Below are 12,730 nucleotides of genomic sequence, written 5' to 3'. Positions count from 1 at the left end.
TGAAGGACTCCCTGCTGTGATTGTGAGTAGAGACCCGCCTGTCTCATGTCAATCATAGGCTGGTCCTGTTGTATTTTACCCAACTGTTCCTTACTTCGATAACCCACCAGCTGATGGTATTGTCCGCCCCCAGGCAGGTGTTCGGTTTGCCCGCAGCAAACACGGCGGAAAAGGCTTCAGCCCGACGCTTGCGCCCCCAATAAAGATGTCCACCGTGCGCCCTCGGTTTGCCCTCAGCAGTGATGGCGGCGGCACGTCCTGCGCGGGGCGTCGCCTTCAGCAAAGATGGCCCCCGCCGAGCGGCTTCCTTAACAGTCCGGGTTCCGGTCGCGGTTTCCCCGCCGAGATACGCGCTTGCAGACGTAAGTAGCAGCCGCCCGCAGGGCCGTCTCCGTGCTTCGTGGCGCGCCCCGCGCTGCCGCGTCTGCGTCCCAGGCCCGCGCGCGCGCTCGCGCCTCCAACCTGCTCGTGGGGTGCGTTTCCCAGACGCGCGGGCGAGCGTGTCGGCCGTGGGACCGGGACCCCCTCGCCCCGGCGTCATTTCTAAAGACCATGCCCAGCGTTTTCCGGCGGACCAAGTTGCCCGGAAAATCGCTCGTCGTTGTTCCCCTTCGTCATACAGCAAGGTTGCAGCCAGCGAGACACAGCATGAAAACCGTCCCCAAACGTCTCTCGCCGCCAATGTGCACAGCCTTCTGAGAGGGCTGCAGCCCCGCCGCGGGCGAGGAGGGCTCGAGCCCTGCCGCCTGGAGTCTCTGGTTCCTGAAGTTCCTTCCGCGGCTCTGCGCCCGCCCTTCCCCGCACTTAACCTCCGAGTGTCAGCAATTTACACGGTCTCCACACAGCTGCAGTCGTCCAGAACATGTGATTTCAAATGGTGTGGGGTTGCTGACCCAAACCAGAATGTAGAGCTTACCCCTCCCCACCCCTTTAAGGGATTAGATAAATAAAAGAAAGAAAGAAAGAAAGGACAAAATAATAATTTATAAATTCTCAAGGGGGAGGGGGGAGCATGGAGGGAGAGGAAAAATGAGGAGCTGATACCAAGGATTCAAGTAGAAAGCAGGTGTTTTGAGAATGATGATGGCAACGTGTACAAATGTGCTTGACACAATGTATGTATGTATGTATGGACTGTGATAAGAGTTGCATGAGCCCCTAATAAAATGATTTAAAAAAAAGAAAGAAAAAGAAAATTGCATTAAATGTCCCATGCTTGTGAGGTGGCTACAAGAGTGGTGTTAGATTCTGAATTCTTTGAGGGAATGAATGAGACTGTATATAATGCTTATTGTGGACTCACTCACTGCCTCAGAATCCATTCAGACTCACAACACCCTAACAGACAGGGTGGAAGTACCCCTGTGAGTTTCTCTTTACCAGAGTAGGAAGCCCCCTCTGTCTCCCACAGAGAAAGTGCTTCTGGACTGCTGACCTTTCAGATAGCAGCCTAACATGTAACCACTATGCAACCAGGGCACAAGCAATACGATTTTGTCTTGAAGGTGATTCTGTAAAGACCATTTCTCTTAATGAAAAAGACCCTCAAACTTGTTAGAATCTGCTGGATTCTGCCTTCCCCATTGCCCCTTCCCCTTGTTGACCAGGTTCTGCCAGTGCCCCTATTCAAAATGGCACCTGTTTCTATAGTGGTCCCTTCTGAGGTGTGAAGGAGCAGAGTGTCTGTGTTAAAATGCTGCTCTCTAATTTTCGGTGAAAATTACTTTTCATGCCGGGTCTCTAAACCACTTCTCACACCCTCCCATCTCTTTACTGGACTTGCCTTTCACACAATGACCCACCGCGCTGTGAACCGTGAAATCTGAGAAGAGAGAATGCATCTTCATGTTGGTTCATGATATTCATGTCTATGTGAAAACAGCTTGCTTTGAACTGTTGCTGTCAGGTGCCACTGGCTCAGCTCTGAATTGTAGTCACCTTATGCACAACAGAACGAAACACTGCCCTGTCCAGTGCCACCCCCCCAACCATCCCTATGTTTGAGCCTACTGTGGAGGCCACAGTTGTCAGTCCTTCTCACTGACTCTACCAAGCAGGGTGCCTCTCTCCTGCACCCTCCTGATAACGTGTCCAAAGTGCTTGAGATAAAGTCTCACCATTCTCCCTTTGAAGGCGCATTCTGGGTCAACTTCTTCCAGGACTTATTTGTTTGTTTTTCTGGAAGTCCATGGTACTTTTCAATGTTCTTCGTAAGCATTATCATTCAAATACATCAGCTCTTCCAACTTTCGCATTGACTCTGGTACCATGGCCAGGTACTCTGCTAATCATGCCAGGAATTCCCTCACCTTAAAGAAGCTGAAATGGCCACAACACTATTTTTTAGGGGGCAAGACTCTCCTGAGGGTCTCCTCTGTACTCCTGTAATCTGGGTTATATTTTGTCTTTTCCCAGGGTGAAATGGAGGCCAGAGACAAGCAGGTGCTTCGTTCACTGCGCCTGGCGCTGGGTGCCGAGGTCTTGGTTGAGGGGCTGGTTCTTCAGTACCTTTACCAGGAAGGGATCTTGACTGAAAACCATGTTCAAGAAATCAAAGCTCAAACCACAGGCCTCCGGAAAACCATGCTGCTGCTTGATATCCTGCCTTCTCGGGGTCCTAAGGCCTTTGATACATTCCTGGAATCTCTGCAGGAGTTTCCCTGGGTCAGGGAGAAGCTGGAGAAGGCAAGAGGAGAAGCTGTCACTGCGCCTCCTGCAGGTAGGCCTCAAAAAGATCACCTAAAACCAGTGCCAGTTCTGCTGGAACTCTGGTCCTTGGATCAGAAGTTGAGCTTTTAGGCTGGGGACTGGGCGACTCTCTGAAATTGGCTAAGGCGTCTGGGCTGCAGCGACTTAGCATTGGAGGGACAAGACCAGGCGATGGAATGAGGAAGTACAGGGAAGGAAGGGGGCAGGAGCCATGGATGTGAGGTGGAGGAGGGAGGCGAGAGAAGACATTTAGGAATGTTTCCAGGGAAACTTGGCAATCCGCTTGGGAGGCATGTTCTCATCAAAGAGCCAGGTCATATCTTAGCCTTTGGCATGAGGAGCCACTTGGAAAGTTCAGATGCGAAAGCAGGCAGTCGGCCTCCTAATAACCGATTCGAGGGGTGCCAGAGCTGCTGCGTGGAAAGGTCAGGTTTCTGAAAGGAAGGAGGAGACAGCCCCCAGGAAGGCAGCCCTGCACCTGTTCCCTGGGCTGTCCATAGAGGCCCACGGGGGGGATCCTTTAAGTCTGACTTCATTTGCTTTTTTAAAGGTGACTGGCTTGTGGCTTTCTTTTTTTGGCATGGTTTTGTTGAGACCCCTGGAGTATTTGGTTTTGTAAGGACAGTAGCTTGGTGAGAGTCTCATGTTGATTTTCAGACGAGTTGGCAGCTCTGGAAAAGAGGAACAGTCCTAGCGCCATTAGCTTGACTTACAGCAGGAAGACGATGTGTTATGAAATGCTTGTTCCCTTGTAATACCTTCGATGGCTTTCTTTCTTTCTTTTTTTTCCCCACAAACAAGGATTGAGGAAGAGGGGACTGATCTGGACTGAAAAAGAAAAGACAATTAAAAACTGACCTGTAGGTTTTAACAGGTCTAGGAAATCAATGTTTTCTTCAGTTTTTGATAGTAGTGATAATGTCAGGGGTACCCAGACTCATTGTTTTTTCAAAACACCAATTACAAAACCATAGTAAGGATGACACCGGCCCGGGCAGTGCTTCGATGGCACCTGACAACATACGTCAACAACAATAATCATTACAAGCCAAATACCAACAATATAAGACTACATTTATTACCGTATAGACCTTATGGGCCTCCTATTTTGAGTGATTTTCCAAACCTCATGTGTTAACTAATTATTACTAATGTCTCTATGATATGTGAATATTTGAATAGCTGAGCAGCCTAAGATAATCAATTACCTTCCAGAAACCAAACTCACTGTCATCGTGTTGACTCCGACTCATATTCCGACTCCTAGCCACAGGGTAGAACTGCCCCTATGGATTTCCAAGACTGTAACTGTTCATGGGAGTTCTTTCTACCATGGGGTGGCTCGTAGTCTCAAACTGCTGACCTTTTGGTTACCAGCCTAACTTGTAACCACTATGCCGCCGGAGCTCCTACCAGTGGAAGAAGCACTTATTGTAATGTCCTAATTTGGCCAAATTTCAAGTGAATGTATATTTTGGGCTTTTTGAAACATATGGAGGACCACAGAATCCTATAGTTGGATTGTCCTTACAAAATTCATTACCCTTGGTGTCTGAACAGAGTCAAACTAAGAGACCTATGCCATTTCTACCATTTTACTGAAAGCGGAAGAAGTAACATAGAATCGGGGAGGGGTTAACAAGTCTCAGTATCCTGTCTCTTTTCGGTATTTGACTTAGATGCTGCCTCCTGGCAGCACATCATTGGAAACAACACAACAGGCAAGGCGAACAAGTTTTCCTTCAAAATACTTTACTTGATTTTATCCTTCTTAAGCAATTTAAACAGTACTGCTGCCCACTCTGAAATGCTCGTTCCTTTGTAACACCTTCAACGAGGGGTGGCACCCTCAGTGTTAGTTCTTCAGATTTTTTTTGAGAACCAGAAATTAAGCGGTCTTTACTAAAATGTGCAAGGCACAGAGCAGTTGAGGGAACACAGTTTTTCTTCTGTTTGTTTTAAGCCAGCGGAGTAGAACGAGTAGAAAATTCAGTGGAGAAGAATTGAGCATGTCTGTGTAGAAAAAGAATGTTTCCCTCGAGCTTTGTGAATGTCCTGGAAGCTGTCAAGTGGGAGAAGCCGCTGGCTGCTGAACAGATGATGACCCCCGACCCCTTTTTATCGCTTGCTGAGTATCTCCGTGCATGAATGGCATGGGGTAGCATCTGCCCCCCTCTCCCTCCACAAGGGGAGGGAGAATTATGATCACAAACTGATCATATGAGACAAAGGTAACTGTGCCTTCAGCCTGCAACTTCGCTATTAATTCTGACGCCAACCACCCCATCCCACGGCCCTCGGCACTTCCTTGCTTTGTTTGATCATTCCTTACAGGGGCTTCACAGAACTGACAGACAGTACTCGTGATTGCGGGGGTTTTCTAGGGAAGTAACTGGTTGCGTTTCAGGATCAAGAATGCTTTAGGCTACAGCTCTTCAGTTAGGAATGGTGCTTCTCAGCCGTGCCCACAGGTGCACTTTTCACTGCCTCTCTGCCCCTCTGGTCCTCAGCCTCTGTCTTACTTGGGCAAGTGCTACAAAGCGCTCTTGAACCATCCTGTGAAGGCATCTTTGAGTTTTGAGGAAAGTGTGGTCCTTTTATATATGTACCTATGTATAAGTTATACACTAAGCTCTTCTTATAGGTTACTCTCTTGGGTGGTAATTAATGAATTTGTTTGGGCTTGGTCATCTGTTCTGATGAGGAATTGAGACGGATGAGAAGAAACCCTTGTCTAAGAATGAACCGAGCTTATTTTATGACAAAGCTTTACTTGTTTGGGTCTGCTCAGAGGTTCTTGGTGTGGTAGTCAGTGCGAGCTGCTTATTTCTGGATGTCATCCTCTGCACGCCCCCCCCCCTGCCTCCCCCCCCTGAGGAATCAAGTTGTATCTTGAAACTTGCTACTCTGCTAACACTCCCTGCCCCTCCCAAGCAAATCCCAAAACACTTGCAAGAAAAGCACAAGGCAACTGGGTGCTGTCAACTGTTTGATTCTGTTGATTTCCTCAGAATCTGCTGAGGTGATGGGTCTCCGGCCGGCCGGTGTGTTCGATGTCCATAGATCACTGTTTCTTGTCTCGTGCTCTTCTCACCCAGTAAGGACACTTCAGTTTTGAAAGGCAGCTTTCTGGTGATAAAATGACTTAATCCAGCCTGGCACTGGGTAAAGAACACTTCACATCGCGTTCCTCCCAGGCCAAGGTCGCATTCTAGACACTAGGTCATCTGGAAAGCCGCCCCGGGCTCCCGTCAGGTCATTTCAGAGATGAGCCCAGTGTTGGCTGTGGGTGAAGGCAGCAGTATTCGTCTGCATGTCTGGTTCCCCACGGCCCCTGGGCCCTGTCTGTACCACCGAGCTAGCTCCTCTCTCTGAGCGCTTCTGCTGTCCTGGCACCCCAGGCTCCCTGGCTGGCGGAACCTCACTTAGGCCGTGGTGGGAAGGGCTTCTGGGCCACAGAATGTCCTGTTCTAGCCTGGCTGTAACACTGTGCCTCTGCCATGGCCCTCACTCATGTTCAGCCTTGCCTTTTACCTTTTAGCCCATCCTTCCCTTTGGGAGCCCTGGTGGTGGAGTGGTGATACATTGAGCTGTGATCCGAAAAGTCGGCAGTTTGAAACTACCAGCCACTCTGTGGGAGAAAGATGGGGCTGTCTACTCCCATGAACACTTACAGTCTTGGAAACCCAAGGGGGTGGTGGCAGGGAGGTGGGTGGTTGGGGATCTTCGCTCTGAGTGGGCACTGACCCCATGGCAGTGAGTTAGTTTTTCTTTTGTTCCCGTAGGCTTGAAAGGTGTTGGATTTTTTTGTTTGTTTTCCAAACCGGTTCTCCTCCTTAGACGTGGCCTCTGCTTGCTGTGCAAGCCAGAGCGAAGGACAGCTCTGATTCTGGGTACACTGTTCAACACCTCTTGAATCAGTATCAGGCGTGTCTGACCTGGACTGGCGGTTTCTGTGCTGATACTTGCTTTCCCCTTGCCTGAGTTTGAGCTGGTCCACCCCATGGGCCCTATGCCCCAGGCCTCCTCTCTGCCCTCACTGAAGCAGTACATAAGGCCGGCCGGCCCGTCTCCCTCTCCCATCTAGCCAGGGGCCCTGCCCTCCAATGATCATGCTGATCCACATTCTTGAGACATAAACCCCAAATGGAATTCGCTGCCATCAAGTCAGTTCTGACTCATGGTGGCCTTAGAGGGCAAGGTCGAACCAGCCCTGAGAGTTTCTGAGACTGTAACTCTTTACGGGAGTAGAAAGCCTCATCTTTCCGCAGGAGAGACTGGCAATTTTGAACTGCTAACTGCATGGTTAGTAGCCCAACACATAACCTGCTATGCCACCAGGACGACTCAGTACACTTTACATATATTCAGATGCTGCTGAAGTTAGGAGCTCTATTGGCAGATTTGTTTTTTTAGGTATTATAATAGGATTTTCAGGGAGAATTCTAGCCTGGGCTACTTTTCCCAAGATCCTCCAATTAATTACTGTGCATGTAGTAAGTTGCATGTTGATTTCAGTTCATGACTTCCGTGATGGCTCAGCAGGGCTCACCTCATGGTGTCTTGGTGTGCTCGAGGGGAAGCAGGGGTTGGCAGTCACAGTGAGACCTCTTCCTGCGTGTAACTAGCACGGTTAGCACATACTCCTCGAGGACCCTAATGCCAGATCCTGGGTCTATAAAGAAATATGAAATCTTTTCCAGATCAAGTTGAAAGCAGACATGCATTAATTCAACAAATATGTACCGATTACTGACCACTGAGCTCTGGTGACGTAGTGGGTTACATCTTGGGTGGCTAAGAGCAAGGTCAGCAGTTCAAAACCACCAGCCTCTTCTCAGGAGCAAGAGGAGGCTTTCTAGCCCTGGAAAACTTACAGCCTTAGAATTCCACAGGGGCACTTCTACTTGGTTACTATGAGTCGGAATTAGATCAATGGCAGTGCATTTAGTTTTTGAGTTTGAGACCACGTGCTAGCTATGAGATGCGGGGACCATCACAGTGGACCAAGCAATGCCCCTGCTTTTATGGAGCTCAGTCTACATCTTCTAGGAGTTGTTGAAGAAGGGGGTGGGGCAAGCAACAGTCAACTGACTCATCACGTGTTGATAGGTGTTATGAAGAAAAATAGTCCATGTGGGTAGTGAGAGTAGGTGTTCCATCTTACTCAGGGTGGTCAGGGAAAGCCACCCTGTTAAGCAGCCATTGGATAGAGACCTGAATCCAGCAATCGAATGACCCACCTGGATGCATAGGGGAGAAAGCAGTCCAGGTAGAGGAGACAACAGTGCTTAGGAGCTCCGGGGAAGCAGCAGGTGACAAGGTGGCTATAACCCAGGCCTGACAGGACACACTGGCCACAGAGGCGAAGCGTATCAAACACTGGCCTGGGCTCAGTCACTTTCATTGGTTGACAGTCCCAAAATAGGAGGTGTGTCTAGTGGTGACTTCGCGTGGTTCACCGGATAACCAGCGGTGGGATTTGCACTTGGGATGAGCAATACTGAACGACGTCGGAGAGCTCCCTTTCTTGTTTCTGTCTGTGTCTGACCTCACCGCGTCCAGGCCTATCAGTCCCCCTCTCTGGATAGCGCTCGGCTTTACTTTCTAACAGAGAGAGGCCCTCGTGCCCCAGGCCTTCCGGACAGAACAGCGTTTAGCCCGAGTTCCATTAGCTTTCCTTCCTTTCGTCCCCCGCCTGGTTTGAAGTGGAAGTTCATTGTCTGCTGTGCGCGCCCTTCCTCTAGGAATATGTTGACTGTAGTTTGGTGAAAATGAGTCAACACGAGACAGCACTAAGCGCATGAGAGTGGCAGGAAAAGGTGGGACAAGCGTACCGCCTCTCTTTCCGTGTCCTGTGTTGTGTAGAAAGAGTGACAGAAGTTTGGACGCGGGCGGCCAGGCTCCTGCTCCAGCTCCGGAGACAAGAATGGCCTAGTCATGGTGCTTTCCTGTTTTGCGCAGGCGTGGGCTACGTGTGTTAGTAGAATTGCCAGTTTCCTTGTAAGCTTTCTAAATTTTAAGCATATCCATCCTCTACTGTAACAAAGTCAGCCAAAGTGAGCCCTAGCCCGGTATTATGGAATGTCCCAGGGGCTCGAAGATCATCGCTTTTTTTCAGCACTCCACCGCTCCCCCACCGAGAAAACCCAGGCCTAGGAAGAGCAAGTCCACTTGCCTCGGATCACATAGCTAGTTAATGTAATTTATTACCGGGAATGATTCCTGGCCAACTGCCTCTTGATTTAGGACTTCCCCTGGTGAGTGATCTTGGCTTCCCACTGGGTTTGAAATGGAATTGCATTATGCTGGAGTACTAATAACTGAAAAAGGGCTTATAAAAAAACTATACTAATGTATTTGTGTGTGTGTGCGTGTGTAGTTTCCCCCTTCGTTTTAATAGGAAACATTTTCTAGGGTTTTTAGAGGGAAGGCGGGATGAGATTCTACTGAAATATATTTTTTAAAGTGTTATTAGTGCTGATTGTAAAAGGAAAGTCCGATAGTTCAGTACTGTGTTCCCCACCCTATCCCCCCGAGAAGATTCCCCACCCCCTATTTGGGCAAGGCTGCCTTGAAGGAAGAAGGGAAGTCTTTGATGGAGTGTTTGTGGGAGCGATGAAATAACGCATCTGCGGCGGCTCATGGCGGCTCTTTCTAGGAATAGCAGACCGTGGGATGGGTCTCTCCGTGGCAGGGAGCCTTCACTCTGTGCCCACAGGATGCATTTAATGTTCCTTCCGCTTAGACATTCTCCCTGTGACGTTTCCCGCCTTCCTGTGGATGCGTGCGCCGCCGGGCTACATCCCTCACCTTATTGCCCACCAGGGTCACTTCTGCTCAGTGTTTCTTGGCCCCTGTGGGGCATCAGAATGAGCTGGGGTAGTTTTGCAAACCTACTTATGTCTAGGCTCCACCCCAGACCTCCTCAGCTCAAAATTTCTGGAGGTGGGGCATGGGCAGTGGTATTAATACACACGTACACACGCACACACACATATGTGTGCACACACAGGCACACATGAGCAAACACCTCACTAGACAGTTTTAAAAAGCAGCCAGGGTTGAGAACCCTGAGATCTGGTTAGACGAAGGGTTCCGGCTCCCAAAGCTGCGCACTTGACTGCAGAATTGTTCTTGTCCCAGGTGGGGAGGGTGGATCCGGAAGGTAAGAATGAGGGTGTCAACTCAACTCAATGTCATTGAGTTCATTCTGACTCATAGTGCCCCTGGAGCAACCGCTGCTCTGGGTTTCTGAGACTTAACTCTTTTTTCTATTTTATTTTATTTTTTAAACACTTTTTTTTCCCCTTAAGTTCAAGTTATTGGGTGAAAACATAACAATGGTTATGAAAGTACACTTACTAACATTTTCTATGAGACCAGTAATAACCGTTAACCAGGTCAGATAATGATACTTCAAGAAAACTGTAGACCAATATTTATAATAGATCTACATTAAAAAGTTCTTGAAAATATTAGGAACCGAGACAGTCAAGACATTGAAATAATTATATACCATGATTAATTGGCATCTGCCCCAGAGTTGATTTAACATAAGAAAATAAGCTCTGAAATACAGCAATTAATGCAAAAAAAGAATTAGTTGTCTAAATAGACACATAAAGCATACTAAACAAAGTCAAAGGCTTTTCATGTTAAAAAAACACCTCTACAAATCTAACATGAAACAATATAGTTCAATTTGTGAATTTGCTAATATGCATTCCTATTTTTTAAATCATTTTATTAGGTGCTCATACAACTCTTATCACAATCCATACATACATCAGTTGTGTAAAGCACATTTGTACATTCATTGCCCTCATCATTCTCAAAACATTTCCTCTCCACTTAAGCGTCCGGCATTAGATTCTCATTTTCCCCTTCCCTCCCCACTCCCCACTCCCTCGTGAGCCCTTGATAATTTATAAATTAGTATTTTGTCATATCTTGCCCTGTCTGATGAGACTTAACTCTTTATGGAAGTAGAACTACTGATGTTGCAGCCCAACACATAACCACTATGCACTCAGGACTCCTCCCATGAGGGTGTAGAAGAATATATAGACCAAACTCCACACTCACTGCCATTGAGTTGATTCCAGCTCATAGTGACCCTACAGGACAGGGTAGAACTGTCCCTGTGGGGTTCTGAGGCTGTAAGTCTTTAAGGGAGTAGAAAGCCTCATCTTTCTCCAGCAAGAGTGGCTGGTACCACAGAGTGATGGTAGTTCAAACTGCTGACTTTGTGGTTAGTAGCCAAACACGTAAAGGGCTCCTGGTAGAGGTGTATGTAGTGTAAGTATTTGAAGCATATGTGCATCTAGTTCTTTCCATTTCATGCACATGGGTGCTTCTCAGTGTTCTGGAATCTCAGGTTGGGGTGATCTAAACGTGACTCTATCAGTTGTGCACTGCCATTGAGTCCATTTTGATTTGTAGTGACCCTAGAGACAGAGTAGAACAGCCCCCTTTGGGTTTCTGAGGCTGTAAATTCTTACTGGAGGAGAAAGCCTCATCTTTTTCCTGAATTGCAGCTGGTGGTTTCAAACTGCTGACCTTGGCGGTTAGCAGTCCAGTGTGAAACCCACTATGCCACTGGGGCGCTGTGACTCTACTACCAACACAGAACTCCATGAGAGCTCTGTGAGGCCTGGAGGATTTCTGATCAGCTGGTGAATTTGGAGAAATTGTTTTCACCGCCTGATCACATTGTTTGATAATTCCAAGCCATCCACAATTAAGTTGGGTCTGAAGGGAGGCCAGACCTGTCCCTTTGTCAGTGGGCTATGAAATGGGTGCTGCTGTCAGATACAAGAGGGCTCAAGGAGGCTTGAGGGCAAAAGAGAGGGGGAGGAGGCAGTGGTCAGCTGGGAAGACTGGGATTGCCTAAGTCTGTTCATGTGCGTGTGGTTCAGTCTGCCTGCCCATGGCTTTTGTTTGTAATTAAAAATGAATTCAGTCTCCTTTCCCAGTGTCTTACCTTAAATAACGTTAGTAAAATAAAAACTATACTATTGGGAATTGACTATAGTTCAGCTACAGTTCCAAGGCCTTTACACTTCTTTCAGGTAATCCTGACAATAACTTAAATCCTGACCATGAAACAATAATATTAATTTTTTCCTATCATTTTATTGGGGGCTCGTATAGCTCTTACCGTAATCTATTACATCCATCCATTGTGTCAAGCACATTTGTACATATGTTGCCATCATCATTTTCAAAACATTTTCTTTCTACTTGAGCCTTGGTATTAGCTCCTCATTTCCCCCCTCCATCCCTCATGAACCCTTTGATAATTCATAAATTATTATTTTCTTTCACATCCTTCACCTACTTTTCTGTTGTCTGTCTTCCAGGGAGGCAGTTGTGATTGGTTCCCTCCTTCTCCCCCCACCTTCCTCTTACTCTCCTGGTATCGCTACTCTCATTATTGGTCCTGAGGGGTTTATCTGTCCTGGATTCTCTGTGTTGCAAGCTCTTATCTGTACCAGTGTACATGCTCTGGTCTAGCTGGATTTGTAAGGTAGAATAGGGGTCATGATAGTAATGGGGGGAAAGCATTAAAGAACTTAGAGGGAAATTGTGGGTTTTAAAAAAATATTTTTATTGGGGGCTCTTACATCTCTTATCACAATCCATACGTTCCTCTAATGTGTTAAGCACATATGCTGCCATCATCATTTTCAAAACATTTTCTTCCCACTTGAGCCTCTGATATCAGCTCCCCATTTTCAAAGCATTCTCTTCCCACTTGAGCCCCTGATATCAGCTCCCCATTGAACCTCTGATATCAGCTCCCCCCCTACCCTCCCTCCCTCACGAACCCTTGATAAGTTATAGATTATTTTTTCCATATCTTGCATTGTTGTCCATCACCCCTGAGTTAGTTTATTGTGCCAACCTGGCCAATAAACACATGTGGGGTTAACTGAAGGGCGGAGAGATAAGTGGGTCAGTGAGCCTCGCCTTTCTAGTTCTCCGGTCTCTTGCTTTCTGATGGTCGGACCAGGGT

The 12,730-nt window shown here is 47.6% G+C and overlaps 1 protein-coding gene across 1 annotated transcript in view; it reads left to right on the top strand.

Moving 5' to 3' along the window:
• The first annotated feature begins 258 nt into the window (after window positions 1-258).
• CRADD (CASP2 and RIPK1 domain containing adaptor with death domain) overlaps window positions 259-12,730 on the top strand; it is a 235,296-nt gene continuing 222,824 nt past the window's right edge. Inside the window, exons 1-2 of the mRNA XM_030886005.2 lie at window positions 259-362; window positions 2,416-2,719. Of these exons, the coding sequence (XP_030741865.1) occupies window positions 2,422-2,719 (298 nt within the window). The 5' untranslated portion in view covers window positions 259-362; window positions 2,416-2,421. The remainder of the gene's footprint in view (window positions 363-2,415; window positions 2,720-12,730) is intronic.

The sequence above is a fragment of the Echinops telfairi genome, unplaced genomic scaffold, assembly GCF_000313985.2.
Source record: "Echinops telfairi isolate 266 unplaced genomic scaffold, ASM31398v2 ScPeMD7_2;HRSCAF=8, whole genome shotgun sequence".
In the NCBI taxonomy this organism is placed as follows: Eukaryota; Metazoa; Chordata; class Mammalia; order Afrosoricida; family Tenrecidae; genus Echinops; species Echinops telfairi.
The sequence above is the reverse complement of the archived record's forward strand: the minus strand, read 5'-3'. Positions and strand labels throughout refer to the sequence as shown.